Source organism: Emydura macquarii, unplaced genomic scaffold (genome assembly GCF_026122565.2).
Source record: "Emydura macquarii macquarii isolate MOO-44397 ecotype Brisbane River unplaced genomic scaffold, CSIRO-AGI_Emac_v2 contig_1390, whole genome shotgun sequence".
Lineage (NCBI taxonomy): Eukaryota > Metazoa > Chordata > Testudines > Chelidae > Emydura > Emydura macquarii.
In genome coordinates, this window is record NW_027131527.1 from 11,983,343 (window position 1) to 12,003,127 (window position 19,785).

A 19,785-nucleotide genomic window follows, 5' to 3' on the forward strand; every position below is an offset into this window, starting at 1 on the left:
CATGGATCTCGGTGATGACTGCCTCCATGTGCTTCTCTGTGCATATCCAAAATCCATGCCCTAACTGTATAACTGCAGGAAGTGCAGTCCCTGGCTTTTCACAATGAGAAAAATATCCACCTTTTACATGGTGTTTGTTGTAGCTTTATGTAACAATGGTACATTGTCCCAGGGTTGGTGAGCTCAGGCTAGTTTGATCTTGATATCCTTTGTTCGAACACAACTTACTGAAGTTCATGCAAATACTATTGGTCAATCACTTCTTTAGCCTTCAGCCCGCTATTGTAAGTAGGAGGCAGGATGTGGAGCTTCTACAGAGTTTATTTTAGGTGTATGACAAGATATTATAAACCATCTAATAGCCAATTAGATCATTAAATTAGCAAGGAGATTATGGACAATCAAGACTCAGAATGACAGTGAAATTTGATGACTGTGCAGCCTTAATTAGTGTTCTCCCCTTCACTGTAAAATGACAATACCTCAGGCCTCTTGCATGTGACTTAGTGCTGGAGACTGATGTCTTCTGTTTATTCCCAGAACACCTGCAGCCTGGGTAGCAGCAGTTCAAGGCTCCTCACTCTTTCACCAGTGTGCCTCAGGTGTTCTGGAGACACAGCCTTAAGGAGAGGTAGGGTAATTCAGTCTCCAGGATCATCGAGTTCTTGGTCTATTTATTGAGACTGCTCACAAGAGCACCCTCTCTGGTGGTTTCTGTGATGAGGACTCTCCTCCACTAGGAACAGGACTGAGCCCAACTCATTCCAATGTTCTGAACATGAGATTGTAATAGTGTCCACCCACTGTAGATCTGGGCTGGATTCGAACAGATGATTTCAAGATCAGATGGCTAGTGTTTAGGTATAACCCCAGATAAATTAATATAATCTGCCCCTTTGGGGCTAGTGCATGGTATTATTTCTTGTAATTGCTGTATCTAATGTTTTTTTCCAATTTATCTTTGGAAGCCCCAGGCGGCTGGATCCCATTCCTGGCAGGGAGCTGCCAGCAGAGCTGAGAGACCAGGCTCCAAGCTCCCCACGTTTGCCCCTCTTAGGTCGGTGGAAGTGCTCCTCGTGAGGACGCGCTCCACCGACCCAAGGAGGGTAGCGTGGACATCAGGCACTGCAGTAATTAATGCGATGGCTGTAACTTGACCTAATATAAGTCAGCTTATCTTTGTAGTGTAGACATAGCCTCAGTAGTTGGCATTCTTCCCCCAGTGCACTGGTACATGAATGTTTGATCATTACATTAGGGTGCCTTGTTTTGTCAGAGGCGCTGTCTGTGATTGAGATGTGAAACTGAATTTTTGACCACTTGTGCTTGGAATGCTTTTTGCAAGAATAATAGCACTGGGACCAGTTTCCTGGACAAATTGCATTTTGGGCCCTAATTACATTCTGACAAGCTATATTCTCCTTAAGCTGGAGAGTAGCGTAGTATTCTTCGTCACTTCCTGTCTTAAACTGTTGTTTAGTGTGTAGGTGTATGTTCATATACATAATGTGTTAGCACGTACATTGTGGTGGTGGTGGCGGCGGTAATCAAAGGCATATATTTGAATGGTTGATATTAATGTTACCTAATCATATAGAAGATTAAAGGAGAGGATCTTGGCAAAGGAACCTCATGTATCTGACGTGTTGGTCACTGCAGGCATATTGTTTGTTAGGAACTTAGGTTGCATTTTAATGCTTTGTTCTTTGTAGTAAACCATGCTCAGTATAGAGAGTAAAAGACACCATGTGATGTGGAAAGAGTTGCTTCAGGCTGATGAATTTCTAGGCCAGTATTTACAAGGCAGACAGTAAACTGGGACAGTCTAGAAGCTGATGGTAAACAGGGCGGGGACGCAGATGTCTTTAACCAGATCTCTGAAGGTTGAATTGTTTCTCTGAAGCATTGCTGCTGCTCTTCTCCTCCTTGAAGATGAAGAGGATTTGTGTAATATTGTGAACAGAATAGGGCCGGTTGTCAGGGGAAGCTGGAACTCTCACCTCTTTTCAGTGATACAATTTCCTATTTCTAACTACGTAGGCTTGTGAAACAATGAGTTGTAAAAATGTACCGAAAAGCTGTCACTGACCCAGGACTGAGTTACCCTTGGCCTTGGGCTGGAGTAATTTTGGAGGGAAGTGTGGGGATGTGGCTCTTCGAAGTTGCTCGTGGGTTGGAATGTTAGAATTCTGGTGACGTGGATTAGTGAGCAAGGGCAGATGAGTCAGTCAGAGGTGCATGATAAACTGCAGATCGATGACATGAATTTATCATATTGCCTCCATGTATTTGGTATGTTCTTATGCTTATAATATACAAATAATATATTTATAAAACACTTTTGGATCCTTTGTGATGAAAGGCATGAAATATGAGATGATGATGATGATATATACGGGAAATAAATTCCCCCATCCACCGAGATGAGAATAGATGTTAAAAAGGGAGATTTTTATCCTAAACTTTCAGATGATCAGGAGTCCAAAGAATTAAATAATTTGGGAATGAGCTTTCCTTGCATCTTCAAATTAATGCAGGTGGATTCATTAATAATTTCAGCTGTTTGTTTGCCATTTGGCAATGGCAGCTTGTGATGTGAAGATGGGGCCAGGAAGTTTTGTAACCCTGAGTCTTGCAGAGTGAATGAACCTTAGCCAGACTGACTCGTTTGTGGTTCCCACAGAAGTCTGAATGTGAGGCTCTTTGATGCTGCACACATTCTGTCTTGGGGTCACGTGGCAAATGCTGATTGTTTGTCTAGCTGACTTGGCTACTGTTGTCTTCTGACATCTCTTGCTCTGAGGAATGTTTGTGCAGATATCTTTAGCATACCAGCTTGGAGCAGAAGCCCATCTAGTTCTTCATGCTGGACAATGGACTCAATCCTTTCAGCAGTTGTGTGTGCAGCTGTCATAGACTGAGAGCAGAACTGGGTCTATTATGTTGAAATGCTGCGTTTCCCAGTATTCTTTATTGTGTGGCTATGCAAAAATGGTGCTGTGTTTCAAAGTTACCAGTGCCTTGAATGCTTCTGTACTTCACTGCACTACTTCATTTTTTCTTGAGAGAGAATCAGCAAAATGAGGACTCTGCTAACTGGATGTTTTCTAATCAACTAAGCTATCGAATGATTCTTTTGATTGTTTTCGTGATAAATATTTTAATTGCTGAATTGTAAAAGAATTAATTTGAAGCCTATATGGTATTTATTTCATGTCCATGGGGCAGATTCTTTTGTGGACAAAGGAAAAGATTTTAAAAGGAAGCCACAAAGCAGAGAGTTTATTCATTAACATTTCTGTGCAGAATAATTTAAAACACAGATATCTGCATTCAGAGAAGTGCATACCTTAATCTAGAGATGAGCCAAAACTGGAATCTTGAATTCAGAACTTTTGTACCACTTTGGTATTGGGTTTGTTTCCCTAGTTCTGAATGTGTCCCAGTGGCTTTGGTTCCATTCTGGATTCAAAACCAGACTGGATATGTACTATGGTTAAAGTTTGGATGTGATCAATGATCTTGCAAGATTTTCATCGTTATTTTTGTAAATGCTAACCAAATTAGTAATGATCTGTTTGAGCATTCTAACCTCGTTCAGAGCCTGCTGTAGACAACCCTGCTATGTCAGGTCAACCTTCTGCAAAATGTATATAATCTATAGTCCTATGGCTTCTGGGGAAGTAACACTAGGAAGATACTGTAGTGAACTGTATGCTGTACCCTTCATTCATTCTGAGCTATACTCCACAAAATTATGAAGAGTTCAGATTCCAAAGCTTTTTGGAACTGCTGCTGCTACATAACGTATTTATAATGCCTTTGTGACACTTTCCTCTGGGAACCCAGATCTATAAGCCGCTGTGTGAGAGCTTTGCTGGAGACAGACCAGTCTGTCTGCCTCACCAGCAAATACCTCGAGACTTTGCCAGTCCTAACTTTGCCTTGCAGGAAATGAATTCCCCAGGGATGTCTCTCTGCAGTGTCTGCTCCCTCTCACTGGGCACTCACAGAAATTAAGTATGCATGCTTCCGAAGAGCCAGAGCACACACCAGTCTGCTCGCTTGGCTGAAATTCCACACTTCACTTTAATATACAGAACCAGGATGGCTTTCTAATAAAACAAGAATGTTTGTTTTTTATTAATGAAGAGCACAGATTTAGGTGATACCAAGGAAGAATAAAAAAGATAGGAAAGTGTTACAGACAATACAAAAATAACATTCTTCCTAGTTCCTGCAACTTAATTCTAGCAAGGTATGTCTTTGCCTACAATAATTTCTCACATCAGGCTACCAGCATCTCTAGCCCTTCAGGCAAGAGCACCCAATGTTCACAGAATCAGTGGGTACTATCTCCTTTGTCTCCCAGGTGATGGATAACTAGAATGTCTTTTTGCTCCCCTTTTCTTTCCCAAAGTCCATTGTCTTTGTCTCCAGAGCCAGGAAGACTTCTTGGGGGTTCAGACTCTAATGCTCAACAAGCTGTTTCCTCTGCTGCTTGTTAGCTTGATTGCTTCATTTACCTTACGTGTAAATACTTTCATTGTCATCTGCCTGTAGTCAATTCATGCAAACAGATAAATCCACATTCTTTGTCAGAGGCAGGCTTATTTATTCACTGCCTCCAAAACATATTTTAAGAACGTATTTCCAGTACACATACATAATTCTTTATACACAACCTGCACAAACTTCATGGAGTGATATTCATGACAGCGTGTCACCAATTCTTATGAGATACTTTACAAGGCACTGTTTGGCTAAATCAATTGTATCTTGCCAGTTGGCATAAAAGGGGCTCTTAGGCTCCTGTCCAAGGATTTCAAAGTATTTTCCAGACACTAATTCTCCTTTTCACAGGTCTTTCTCCTTTGATCCCCATTGTTTACCCAGACCAGTATTTATGGGACCTAACTACAATGAAACCTTTTTCAAAATGAAATTAATGCCTCTTTTCTGTATACTACTTCTTGTCCTTAAACTAGGCTAATGTCCCATGTTTCAGGGCATAAACTGATTACCTTCAGAGAAGAAGGAAAGGAAGGAATTTCCCTCCCCTCCCCTCCCCAATGTGTAATACTGTATACTACAGCCAAGTGCACCTGGTTTTAAACTTGAGAGAGGATGCAGGGCTAGATGGGCTTCTGCTCTAATTTGGTGCGTCAATTACTGTGTTCTTTTCTTTTTCTTTTTGAGTTAAAAGAATAGGAAGCTTATTGGTGTTGGTTGCATTTCTCATTTGAGAGTTTCAGACTCAAACTCGAAGAATCACATGTTCAGTATATAAATTTTAGTCTTCTGGAAAAGTCCAGTTAAAGAAAAAAAATGTCTGTTTGTGCATTCACACAAGCAAATGCAGGATTTTCACTTTACTTTTTTCTTTCCAGATTGATAAATATCTTTATGCCATGCGACTCTCTGATGAAACACTGCTGGATATTATGGCTCGCTTCAAGAGAGAGATGCAAAATGGTCTTTCTAGAGACTTCAATCCAACTGCTACAGTAAAAATGCTTCCTACATTTGTAAGGTCAATTCCTGATGGCTCAGGTAAGGATTAGAATATTGTGTGATGTGTTAATGTAATACACTGTATGAAAAATGTGTTTTTTAAACACTACCAAAACTAAATGAAGTATCTTACTTCTGGAGAATCTCATATGCATATATTCCTTCCAATGCATGGAACCAACTTCTGTAGTTTCTTTACAGACCTGTGCAAAATGGGTCTCATTAAAGATGGAAGAGAGAGTCCTCCCCTCTGCCCCCTTCTTTCTAGCTATTCTATCCACCAACACTCCCAAACTGTTAACTGGATTGAAAACCTTGTTTGCATTATAAAATTCGTGGTAAAATTACAGGGTTTTTTCTTTTTCTTTCTTTCTTTCTTTCTTTCTTAGCAGTGGTGTGTATAGTGGACTAGAGATTTTAAAAGTGGACATATGAGTGAATCTGTCTTCTAAAAATGCTACATATCCTTCACATCCCAAGGAGATGGTGTGTTGTATTTGAGGCAAATTTTTCCCTTATTTTGATTCTCATACGGTGATCATTTTTAATCTCTGTTATTTAATATACAGTAATTATACTCCATTTCTGCAGTAGATTTAAATCTGTTTGCAGTCATGTTTGGAGATCCAGTTGGGTTAAAACCAGAAAGTTAATATTAGGCAGTAAATAGGGAGCTCTATTGTGAGTGGAAATCTTTTATAGTTCTGCTCTTCTGTCTCTTCTTGTAGTTTATTACTAATTTTTTATGCTTGAAATTAGAGATCTGTGTTAAGCATATTTTTAAAGTCCCCTGGTTTCACTTGTGACCCACTTGTGACCTAGGTAGCCCACTTGAAAATGCCCAGATCAGGGCAGGCTGTAAAAGGAGAACAGATTCTCCAAGAACTGGTGGGTAACACTGAAGTTAGATTCCCCAACCAGTCACAAACAGTGTTCCTGATTTCCCACGCTGGTTATCAAGAGGCTACAACAAGAAATACATAGCACCCCTTATTGCATTTCAGTCTCAGGCTCCCAATCAGCAACTAAATCCAGTAAAGAGAGAAGTTATTAAAACTATTCCCTTTACCAAAATGTTTTCCTGATCCCCAAAGGGTCAACCACATTGCCAGATCAATGTAAGTTTGGATCTTACCCAAAATACCATGCTGCCAGCCAATCCTTTAGTAACGAACACTAACGGTCTCTTATAAAAGGAAAGAAACAAATAAGGAGAGAGAGATTAAATGGTCAAAGCAATGAGAGAGTCATTTGAATAAAAAGTCAATCTATATCAGATTTTCAGCAGAATTATGGAGTTTGCAAGCTTGTACAGTTTCTCTGGTGTACATCCAGGACCTGGATTGGTCTCAGTCCTTTGTTTTGCAGATTCAGTTGTATATGAGTAGATCTAGAGGTAGGAAGCAGGAATGAAGACAAAATGGAGATGGTGCAGCTGCCTTTTATGTCCCTTTGCCATATGGCTTGTCTCAAACACAGTACATGGCCTGGAAAAGCCACAGAGTCCCCAGTCCATAGACATGTTCTTGCATTCCTGGTGACTCATAAGGTTTAGCCCTTGGGTTCTTTCACTGGATTCATTGTACCTGTGTGTTCCCTTGATGGGCCATTGAACAGGCTTAGTGATGCTGGCATCCTTCTGGGGTGTCATCCAGAAACACAGCACAAGTTTGAAATATAAAGATACCATTCATAATTAGAACTTACAGTACAAAATTGATACATATGTATAAATGTGCTTATCAATCTTAGTGAATCGTGACTTTTCTGTTGGTACCCTGCATGGCATATCCTATATGATATTTATTACAATTCTGTAATATTGGTATCAGTAATATTATAAATGGTCACTTACATGCCAGATAGTGTCACATCACTATTTTGCTGTTGGCTAATATGCTGTAATTTACCTATGTGTGGATGGCCAGCACAAAGCCATTTATCTGCTTAAACCATGCATAGGGGCTGCTGTGGCAGGCCCTTGGTAAAGTGACCATGCATGGTTGCTATGGGAATGGGTTTTGTCAGGGAAATGGGAATGCTCCTGGGTTGGGGGTCCATGTTCATGTGGATTCAGTAGCCCCAGTGCCTCATGCAACAGATATGGAGGGTACACAGCTGCCATAGAGGAGTTATTCAGTAGTTCCACATCCTGGCTACGAATTGGATGGAATGGATTTCATTTTTCCACTCTGTCTGCATGCTGCCATACTGAACCCAAATACTTAGACTTTCTACAGAGGGAGTGAATTTTAACCTGTGTGCGCATGTTGGGTTGTATGTTGGCCTAAGAAGGAAGCAATGACAGGGCTGTGACTGGTCATGCATTCAGTTCTCCTGTTCGTTTGTGTGAGCGTGTGTGTTCCTGGTGCCCAATGGCAATTCTAACACTTTTGCTGACCCTGAGCTTCAGGTTTTCCTGAAACTTCACTTCTTCCAGTCAAGCACAAATATATCCCCTATCCCACCAACATGCAGTTGCTAGTAGATAAAAGCCATAACACACATACAGCAAATAAAACAAATAACAGCATGAATTATTAAAAGATGTAAATATAGAACCAGGAGATCTTTAGGCACAATGCAGCCTGGTTGGTATTTTCTGCTGCAGAATGGCCCACGACTGGAACAGGTGGGAGGTGTTGTACATCAAGACCTGAAAATCCATCAAATAAAATAGAATAGTGACATCAAAACCGAATCCTGAGGCAGAGCTGAGACCGGAAGAATGTCAAATTTAGTTTCTTTCCCTGTCAGGAGTATAAATGAATTAAAATATTGCTTTCATCATAAATATTACATGATTTACAAAAAGAAACCCTAAATATTATTAATGGAATGCTTTTAGCTCTCAATCTGCTCCCATTTAAGTTGGTGATGATAAAACTCCCATTGACTTCATTGGTGCACAGAGAAAGTAGCGACTCTGTGTGTTGCTGTACAATTATAGAAGATAACACCAGCTTTCCCCTAAGGAGCTTGCAATCTATATCCTGTTCAGACACATAGGTAGGCTGACTGTGCAATCTTGAAGTATTGCAGGTTTTTAGTATCTATCTTTGGATAATTGAAAAACTAAATGATGATGCTGTGCAATATTTGTATAAAATGTATGTCTGACTTTTAAATATGAAAAATAAAATGCTTACTGTAGGTAACCATTGGTGTCTGTGTTCCTGAAATTGCAAGTACGTTATTCGTCATGTGTCTTACATTCCTCACAAATGAAAAATCCAGTATTTTAATTGAGATTAGAATGCCCCTTTCATTTTTAACAGTAGAAAGCTGTATGAAGATTTTTGCCCTGGCTCTTCTATACAAAATCCTTTACCACACACATAGATAAGTGGCTGTTATAACTGTTTAGACTCTAGTAAAAAATGCTGGATATAAGAATCCATCCATTGTATGAGCCAATAAAAACCTGCACAAGGTGAAATTAGAAATGGAAAAATATTGATCAGTTTATGGATTCCTGGGACCTAGAAGCTGATATGCCCCAATCAGAGACACCTGTCTAAGATCAGACTGGAGTCCTGTGGGAACAACTTAGTTGTTACTAATTATTATCATTGCTATCTTGTAACAGTAATTTCAGCGCATGAATAAGCTGTAAATCCCAAACCATGCAGAATGAATGAAAGCTGAATATTCTGAAGAAATACTGTTGTTTAGTCAGTAATCTACATTCCTGTACTGTGTTAACAATGAACCTTTTGAGTAATATCTTTTAGAGACTGTGGACAGAGATGTTGTTCTTACTATTATGATGATTTTTTTTAAATTCTGAATTGGTTAATTTGAGAATGCAGAAATTTTCTCGGCCATAATGGTCAGGAGAACATCTGAAGTTATTTAAAATGCTTTACAAAGTATCTTTCTAAATTAACTTCTGGTATGTTTAACTGCATCTTTGTGTTACAAAGCTCAGGTTAAATGCTGTTACTTACAATCTGTTTAACTCTTGAAATCTGAATCTGAAACGTTAATGTACTCATGGAAAGTTTTAGGGGTTTTTTGTTTGCTTTTGGTGAAAAGCATACATTTCTCATTAAACTTTTGGTTTATAAGGGGAGCCAAATATATTTGAAATCAAATGTGTTAATTTGTTGCGTGTTGCCAGAGTAGATGTTTCTGAAGTGCATTATTTGTTTGAAGTATATTCCAGGGTGCATTTAAGCTTGAAAAAGGGCCATCTGTTCTAGTGTTTGTTTATAATTATTTATTGAAGGTAATCGCTTGCATTAGACAAATGATCTCTTTATGGTATTGCTTGTCCAGCTATTTCATTTAATGAGGTGACTGGGATGAACATGTTACTTCTGATCCTGTGACAGTGGAGACAGCTATGAAAACCGTATTCCCTGTTAAATATGACATGCAGAATTTTGAGGATGTGTTCAGATTTTAAATTATGTTCATTTGTACAACTTAAAAATAATTTCTAAAACTGTGCAGTTTTACAATACATAGGGAAAGTACTATGGGAGCTTTCTTTTAGTAAACAAAACATAGGATCAGCCCAATATTTGAGGCAACAAAAAAGAGAGCTTAAAGTTATGGGGTGAAATGTTTAGAAGAATCTTAAGTTATGGCTTTAATATTCAACTTTACCAGTTAGTTTATTTTCTATATATGAGTTGTTTATAGTATCTGGCATATGGTGGTTCGCTTGTTAGTATATGTTGCAACTTGGGAGGGCTATAACAGCTTCTGTAGGGAACTAACTTCCCCCTTTAGTAGTGCATAGTTTCCAGGATGGAAAATGACAGGTGGTAGGTATCTCAGACTGGCCCATTAACCCCCAGTACAGTCACTAGTGGATGCAGTAATTGGGCCTCCTAAATTTCCAAGCCAACTGGGTCTGGGTAGAGTCTAGTCACTGTTTCTAGCTCTGGGAACATGCTCCCAGCATCAGTCCTCTTGTCTGGCACCTGTTCTTGAGATGTGGAACACTGCTGTCCAGCCACCCTAGATTCTCAAACCAGGATCTGAAGCCTCCTGAGCCCCCCAGTCACTTACACATGCTCCCCCCAGAGTTTCCTCCAGGCTGTGGTCACTCTGGGCTTACTTGCTTAACTCCTTGAGAGGCAATGTGCAGAAAAGCAAGGAATACGGGCGTAGCAGAGGAATTGCTTAACCACAGTTATTTGAGGCCTTGTCTAGATGGAAAGTTAGTGTGTGGTAGCAGTGTCCGCATGACCAGTTAGCGTAACACATGCTAGTGTGCTGTAGATTTACATTCCATGTTGCCATGCATTAACTCTGTCTAAACAAGCCATTACTCTTACAACCCTTAGGAGTTACAGCTCTTTGAAAATAACAAAAGTCCTGACACACACCCTCCCCTAGTTTGAGCTCACCCTTTCATGCGAGTCTGTGGTTCATATGGGCTTGTTTACACTTACAATGCTGCAGCGCTTCAGTGGAGACCCTACCTCCACCTCCCCAAGAGCTGGTAGCTATGTCGATGGGAGAAGCCCTCCCATCGACAGAACACTGTCTACACCAGGAGTTTGGTTGATTATAACTGTGTTGCTCAGGGGTGTGGAACTCCTGAGCAATGTAGTTACACTGCTATACATCCGTAGTATAGACCAGGACTCAGTGTTTCAGATGGGACAGAGTCCCTCCTGCCCTCTCTCTCATGCAAGTCCTCCATAGGTGTAGTGACGGTCAGCCTCCTGGACAGAGCAGAATCTCCCTCTTAATTAGGGCCTCATTTTTGGTACTGTGTGCTCGACTGCGAGGTTCTGTATTCACCAGTGTTGCTTGTCCACCCATTGCAGCCTCTGGGGGGAAAAAACATTGTTCCATGGGGGTGGGCCAGTAGTGGGGAGACCAAGTCGACAACCCCAGACTATAGCCTTGTTGGCTTTAGTGATGGTTCTTTAATAAAGTGTCAAATGCCTTTGCCAGGCAGAGCAGCTGCCTGGAATGCAGCATAGGGCTGCTCCTGGACTAGTCTGAACTAATACAGCTACAGTGCCAATATTTCAGCACAGGTACAAAACAGGACTTCACAATCTGATGCAATCACATCCCACTCTGTCACCAGTGGGATCATTCCTTCTTGAAAGTTACACTGCCTAGGGAAGCTTACTAAGCAGGACAATATTTCTGGAAGACTATATGTGTTTGTGTACATGACATCAGAGTGGGATATGAGGAGGGGTGAAAGTACAAATAGGACCATACTAGTTTTGGCACAAGAGTGGTCAAAACAATGTCAGATGCAAGTTCTGGTTTGGAGGTAGCAGTAGGCAAGTTACAGACCCATGAGTTGTGGGAGGAAGATTTGGGGTCAATCAAACTAGGTTTTTGACAGTACAGATGGATGTGAGATTTGAGTTGAAGAGAAATTGGAGATAATGACATTTCAGGGATGATACTGAGCAGTTAAAAGTGTATCCGTATTGACTTTAGACAGCTAGAACAGGGGGAAATGACTGAAACAAGAAATGGCAAGAGAGTTGGGAATTGCCTTCGTAGAAACAATACTAGAGGTTGAATTCACAAGGAAGATGAGAGAGAGATTTATAGGGGTCAAGAATTGATTCCTGATTATTATGATTATTATATCATTACTATGATTACTCATAATAATGAGTGCAAGTGATACAACTGGGTCTGTGCTAATCACAATGAACGGTATAGTGGGTGGCAAAGGATTTTGTCTATTACTCTTGATGGGTGAAATTCTGGCCCTATAGAATTCAGTGGCAAAATTCCCATTGACTTCAGTAGGGTGAGGAACTCACCCAGCGTATGAGTAATTTCTGAAGTTTAACCAAAGGCACAAATCTGTGAAGAGATGAAATTTGGGAGAATGCTAGAAAGTGCAGTGTTACCTTGACTGTGTTGCTAAATTGTGAACAGCCTTGTAAAATCCATTGGCGCATCTGTGTGTGTGGAGGGGGAGAGGAGGGCACAAGAGCTTCAGTGTTTATATACTGCACACACAGGCCTGTTGCTCATCATTATAAAGATTATGTAAATTGCTTCCCTCGGTATCTCTTTCTCAAACCATTAATAAATCACTGTCCTTGTTTGTTCGTTTGTCTGATAAGACAAGACAACACAAGTGTCATCACCTGGATCAGTCAAGTATATTTACACAGCTGTAAAACAAGCACTGAAAGTGTGACTTTTCAGATACATGACAGTCTCTGTAGCATGACTGGGTCACATCCTTAAGGCTTTTTGAACTGCTCTTAAGGTAGATAATCAACTGAATTGACTTTAAAGTTTTGAGACCCAATTCCTCTCCTTTGAGATAGAGATGGAAATGTCCTAAAGTTTTCTCTGGTTTGCCAGAGGATATAATTTTAGATAGCTATATTTGTGTCAGATTTCAGCGGGAAGTCACAAATTTTGAACTCATCGGGTTGTGGCAGCTATAGGTTTGTCTAGACAGTTTTTAGTGTGATCTCTCTCTCTCTGTCTGTCTCTCTCTCATCTACTGCATTATTGTAGTTTTCACTGAAATTCAGCTCCCATTTATAAAACCCTTGATTTATACTTAACTGTGTTTCCATGTAAATTGGGATGATTTAAGGCTAAATTGTATTCAGATCCACCAAAACGTCAGAATTCTCCGAGAAATACTTTAGGTCCCCCTGGAAAGACTCTCTTCTTCTCAATCTGTGCCCTCCCCCTCAGAAACTCTCTCTAATCTTCCACACATCATGATTCCATTTCATCCAGATTTACAAGGTCTGCTGCTTGCTTCTCAGATTTTCCTCATTGAGGCTGGTGAGCCAGCTTAGTCATGGTGTCTGAACCCTAATTTTGACCACTACTCCACTGCCCTCTCTCTGATGGTCATTGTTTTGCTATTGCACTAATCTTAGGTTGAATTATAGAGAATTAGCTTGACATACAGTTAATAGCTATGCTGTAGATAGAATTTATTTACTTTAAGCTTAATACGTTTATTTATGCTTCACATTTATTTAACATAGGCTGATGTTTCATAGGTCAGAGCCATTTAACAATTTTGATTGCTTGTACCTTGTCTTCCAAATAGAGAAAGGAGATTTTATTGCATTGGATCTTGGTGGATCTTATTTTCGAATTCTGCGAGTGAAGGTCTCTCATGAGAAAAAGCAGACTGTACAAATGGAAACAGAGATTTATAACACACCAGAAGATATCATGCATGGAAGTGGAACACGGGTAGGTTTCTTTTCTTATAGGGATATTTGTCTAAATATTAGATGTTTTATATTATAATTTTAAAGAAGTGTAGAAAGAAAAATCTTATTAATGCTTTAATGGTCAAAAATATATACTGAACTCTATAATTCTTATTGATACCAAGACTATTTATTTATTCTTAATAATTATCTAAGGGAACTAGAATGCAGCCTTTATTATACAGGTCACTTCCTGCTGAGTTAGAAGTTCAGTTCTAAACCAATTTCTATATCTAATCTGATCTGATATATTACTGGAAGTGATCTACTAATGAAAATTACCATGTCTGGGAATGGAGGGTTGAAAAACCTCCCAGTTTTTGTAAGTGATTAGGTTGATTTTAGCTTGCAATTGAAATGTAGGGCAGTACCTAGAAACGAATAAAGATTGGTGACAAGACCAAGTATTCATTCTCCTGTGGGATGTCTCTTTCATGAATGAGTGTGATGACTGTAGTGTTCTCCGCCCCCCCCTCCCCCCCCCACCCCCCCCAAAAAAAAAAAAAAAATTATACTGTAGGTAGTACAATGTTTGAACACTACATAAATCTGACTTGGTGAGTGAATGCTGTTTGAAACCAGGTAGGTGTAATATTTTCAGTCTTGTGTTCCTGGAATAACAAATTTGCCTATAGAGAAATGTTTACTTTTCCCTATCTGATCAGGAAATTGATTACAGAGAATATTTTATATACATACATATTATGCTGCAGTGTAACAGTGTAACGTTATAGAGTTTTCGTTGTTGGGTAAATACAGTTTTTGCCACCTATTTTTTTTCTTAATAAGAATGAGGAGCCATTGAAGAGTGCAAAGATAACCATTTAGAAAATTCAAAGTTCATTTTAAAAAAATTGAATAAAAGATTGTAAAGGGAGTTCCATCCTTAATTTTTTCTGATCTGATGACAATTGCTAAATAGTTATGATATACAGTAAGATCTGACAATCACTCAAATTACTGAGATTAATTTATGTACAACAATTGCAATGATATTTGATCTATACTACTAATATCTCAAACATTTAAAAGGTTGTTTTATTACTTTGGCCAGATTTAATGGGTAGGGATTTATCAGAAAGTATACATTAATTTTCATGTACATTTTTAAGTTGTAAATTGATTTGTTACATTTTTGTGGAGGAGTGGGTTTAAAACTGATAGGAGATTGCAGGTGAACTACCAATAGAAGCTTGTATTCTCATAGACAATCTGCAGTATACCTTTAACACATACAACACTACTCTCTCCTTATCACTTTCCTCAAGTTTGATGGTGGCTCTGCCATTTTCCTGATCCCCAAACCCACATTACATTGCTGGCTGGTTTTTTAAAACAAAACCAAAAAACAGACAGTTACATTAAAAAAAAAAAACCTTAATGAGTGATGCTGCTGTCTGTTATTCCCTCTGTAATCAGGTGGGTGGCTATGCAAATCTATTGCTTCTGGTTGCTCCATCAGGTGACCAGATGTCCCAATTTTATAGGGACAGTCCTGATATTTGGGGCTTTGTCTTAATAGGTGCCTATTATCTCCCACCCCCCATCCCAAGTTTTCACAATTGAGATCTGGTCACCTTGTTGCTCCAGGAGGTGCTACAAGAGTTGGGGATTTAGATTATATGAAGCTGCCCATCATCTGCTTTCCTTGTCCCATGGCAGCAGCAGCAGGAGCTTCTGTGGAGGAGGATGGGCAACTGCCAGGTTTTCACAAGACTGCTCCTCCTCTGCTCTTCATCTTCCTGTGCAGCTTCCCTTTCTGCCCTTTACCCAAAGAGGACAATCAGACGCTGGCCAGGGGCAGCCTTTGTAGCCTGATTCTTCTCCCTGTGGCTACCATAGGCCTTTCTGGTCTTGTGGGACTCTAAGTGCCTCTGGGACGCTGGAAGTGGCATTTACGTTCGTGGGATCATACGTTACCCCTTTAGAATCCTGTGGAGAGAAACCATTGGATGAAGAGAGATGAGAGGAAGGATTTGGGAATCACTCTAGAACCACTTAATGATGCTTTGGACTGACCAGTGCATAAAGAGATGGTGTGTAGGGAGGAAAATTTGAGATTCATAGACATGGGTTTTCATACTACAGAGAAACTGGGCTGTCTGGAGTTTATTTGTATGACAGTAACTCCTAAGATGTGACTATGCTTTGAACTGGCGTAAATTCCAGCTTGAAGAGCAATACCTGTGCTAGCTTGGATTGACATGGCACACCCTAAAAATAGGACGTGAGTGGCAGAGAGGGTCTGACTGCCCAAGTACATGCTTAGCATCTTGGATGGATATGTACCTGGGGAGGCTAGCTCCTCCTCCCAGTCTCACCTTTGTGACTGCACTCTGTTTTTAGTGTGCCAGCTTGATCAGATGTCTCCTTGAGCTGGAATTTATACTTGCAGCTCGAAGCGTAAATATGCCCTCAGAGAATCCAATGAGGATTGGGCCCCATTGTGCTAGAATCTATACAAATGCATAGTAGAAGGCTGCCTCTGCCCTGAAGGGAATAAAGTCTAATTTAAGGCAAGATTCTGCAAGCTGGTATTGCAAACAGTGGGAAGGAATGGAAGGAGGCAAAGGAAACAGTAAATGCATATTCTTATTACTTGGGCTAGCTATGTGTGCAGTTAGATGGTTAAGGCCAGTTAAATATGATTTTAAAAAGTAAATAATAAGATAAACAAGGTAAATATTGGAAGTTCCTACATATATTAGAGACCAGCAGCCTGGGTTCAGAACTAACAAGAATTGTCAAGAGGGCTTTAAACTGGAAAGAGAGGTAGGAAGGGTGGCTACAATTGTACTCTCTGAGAAGCGTGCAGTCCAGATACTGATTAGATAATTTCAAGTATCTAGACACTGGTAAAGAAAGAAATAAAGTGGAAAGGTCATCAGAATTCGATCAGTTTTCTTATTTCTTATCTGAGAGGAACTAAACATGACTAAAATTTCTCAGTTAGTAGCAAAATTCAGGGTGGACTTCTACAAGGACGTCTGAGGAGACTGATAAGCATTCAGGTGGTTAATGATTAAATGCTTTTGACTGATTCTTATGCAAGTGGTTCTTTTACATTTGTGAACCAGTTGTTACAATTACCTGAATAGCTGTTCCGTTGACTTTCTGAACAGGATTGGTTATTAGCGCTCTTTTCCCGCAATCTGCATCATTAACTTCAGAGTTTTATACCCTTAAATCCCATTCAGATTAGTGGAGGAATTGTGAATTATGACTTCTTGTCTAGCTGGCATAGCTCATTTTGAGATTTTTCACTTTAGTGCATTCAGACTTTTATCCTCTGTCCATCTGTCAGACACAAACATATTTTACCTATACAAGGTAAACTCCATTTCAACTCTTGTTGAAGTCAAGGGCAAAACTCCCATTGACTTCAATTGTACAATACCAGGCCTAAAATTTCTAGAGACTCTTCCAAGTAAGTCTAAAGATCTGATTTCTGTATTGACGTTTGCAGTCTACATCCTGTTGAAATAGATTTTGAATCTGAACAATGCACATTTAGCTGTTTTTCTTTTGGGTTCCTTGCTCCTGAAGTTTACTCTAGCTTCCTGACTCTACCCAACCTGTAAATTCCTTCCAATTAGACATTGATCCTTAAAAGAATATTGATTTGCATACTTCCAGCTAAAGGAATCATTAGGAGGAGTTGTATGAGTCACAGTGACACTGAACAAATCATAAAACCAATAATAAAATAAAGATGGTAGCAAAAATTGTACACATGTATTTCTCATTTCTTTACTCTGCCTAACAATCCATTTCTCTCTCATACAGTTGATTAGTTTTGTTTTATTTTTTAATCTGATACAGTAATCTTGTACAATAGAAATTAGACACTCCTGGCTGTGCTTTCATACTCATAAAAACATTGCTAATAGCTAATTAATTCACTTGATTTGCCTGTCTAGTTTTTAATGTATTAAAATACCTCTTAGATTGTAATGGCAGTGAAACACTCGCATTCCCAGGCTGCTGTGAGTCATTGGTACACGTTTTGTGGTTTCAGCTCACGCACCCATTAAGCAAGGGTGGATAGTTTAGTAGCCTAACCATCATATATGATATATCTGTACTCTTTGGACCCACAGGTTTAAATCCTGTCATGTTGGCCTTCATCTTCTCCAAGACAATGCACCGAGTTCCATGAAGCTCACTGGGTACAGTAGGGGGATCTTTTTGAATAAGAACTTAAAAGCAGGGCCTGTCTCCTCCTACGGCCATGACTGTTTGCTTGAGATCAGGAGTTTGCACCAGTGTTCTTGGCTAAGATGTCCTCTTTCTGTTCCGTAATTTATTAGGCTGTCTGCTGGGTTTTCACCTGGCTATCACCTTTAACCCTAGTGGGGGCTACATTTTAGTGGTGGTATGTGTTCCAGCTGGAAGATGCTATACAGATGTATACTGTGTTACTGTAACAACTCATTTTATACAAACCCTGTCATACTTTTTTGTTTAATTATAATTCCCCCTTTTTATAACTCCTCTTATCGCTCCTCTGGACAGCTGATCATGATGTTACAAAAGTAATTGCCTTTGCTTTCTCATTGTGCATGAGAGTACTGGTATTCTCTATCACAAAAGACTATAAACTGCAATGTTTCCTCTCTGAAACTTCTATAGTAATGCTTAATTAGATTAGATCTTATTTTAATTATGGGTCCATTATAGTCTAGTAAACAGAAGTGTCATGTAAACAACTTCTTTATTCTTCTTAACTGAATAGTCTTGTAAAAAATCCCTTTGAAGTTTCATATTCGCAGATGTCTGTAGTACTTCCTCTGTGATTCTGGGATCTTGGAAACTATTTTGATTACTGCTAGGAAAATAAATGGCATCCTAAGGGTGATTCAAAATGCTATTTTATACTCTGTCAGTAGCCTTAGATTGTTGGTAATTTTCCAGGTTTGTAGTCTCTAAAGAGTTACAATGTGAAAGAAATACAATCTTCTGATACAAGGAGAGAGATTTATTATAGGATTAATATCCATCTGCATTATAGGTCAATTTGAGGCACAGCCAGTCTTTTGTATTAGTAGATATGAATGTATATATTTTTTGACATTTCTATCTAATGGGCTTGATTCAGCCCTACAGTGTGTTTTTGTATATTGCTATATAGTCAGTCACTCTGGCTAGCAATGGTCCTTAGTAGACAGTGTGTTTTGATGATACACCTGGAGGCTTCATAGTAGTTGAAGAGAATGATTTCTCCCTGTGTGTGCGTGCGTGTGTGTCACTCACACTATGTGATGACAGAAAACCAGAAGTTAATAGATGCAGGAGCCACAAGGATGGGTGTGTGAAGCTAAGGAGGGATGGCAAGGGCAAGTGTCTCCTCTCCCCGCAAAAAATCCCAGTACAAGTTAAAGCTGCCAGAGTCTGCTTTCATGGATGCTACACCTCTTACGGACCTCTCACCCCATCTACCCCTATTTTTCTTGCTTTTTCTGGGACAAAGCTGAATGTTCATTTATGGTGTCCTGCATCCTGGCAATATGGTAATAGTAGCCCCAAATGACTGATTGTCATTTTAGCTGCTAAGCAATTGGTATTTGTTGTGGATTTGTTTGTGAGATAATTGCTGCTGCAGAAAATGACAGTTGAACCAATAAAGTGCATACTATCCGCTTGGTAACTGGCTGACCACTGAAAGGATCAGCTAATTTGTTTCAGAATGCTGATGGAGTTTGGCCACTGATAGTGTTCTGGACTTTCTTGTTAGGTGTCATCTGAAAAGGAGAGATCTGTTAAAAGATGGAGCATCAGTCACAGGCCTGATTTGCAGCACATGGAGCGGGTGTATGGGTATGCCCAAACCAGATTACAGCTTCAGTGCCTTTTATTTTGAAAAGGACATGAAACACTTTGGCAGTTCCCTGATTTAAGATTGGAACCTTGAACTACCAGAGTAAGATCCCCACTAAGGGGGGAAATGGGGTTTTCTGGCGTTGCCTGCCATGGCTGTCATGTCTTGCTGTGCTGCCCTGACTCTTTTCTTTGCTCTGCAGTGATACTGTAGTGCTTGTCTCTGTTTTTTTATAGCATCTAGGGAGCTACAGTA

General features: G+C 39.7%; 1 protein-coding gene across 1 annotated transcript in view; it reads left to right on the forward strand.

Moving 5' to 3' along the window:
- Positions 1-19,785, forward strand: part of HK1 (hexokinase 1) — a 61,798-nt gene that overhangs the window by 7,972 nt on the left and 34,041 nt on the right. Inside the window, exons 2-3 of the mRNA XM_067552650.1 lie at positions 5,391-5,553; positions 13,544-13,692. Of these exons, the coding sequence (XP_067408751.1) occupies positions 5,391-5,553; positions 13,544-13,692 (312 nt within the window). The remainder of the gene's footprint in view (positions 1-5,390; positions 5,554-13,543; positions 13,693-19,785) is intronic.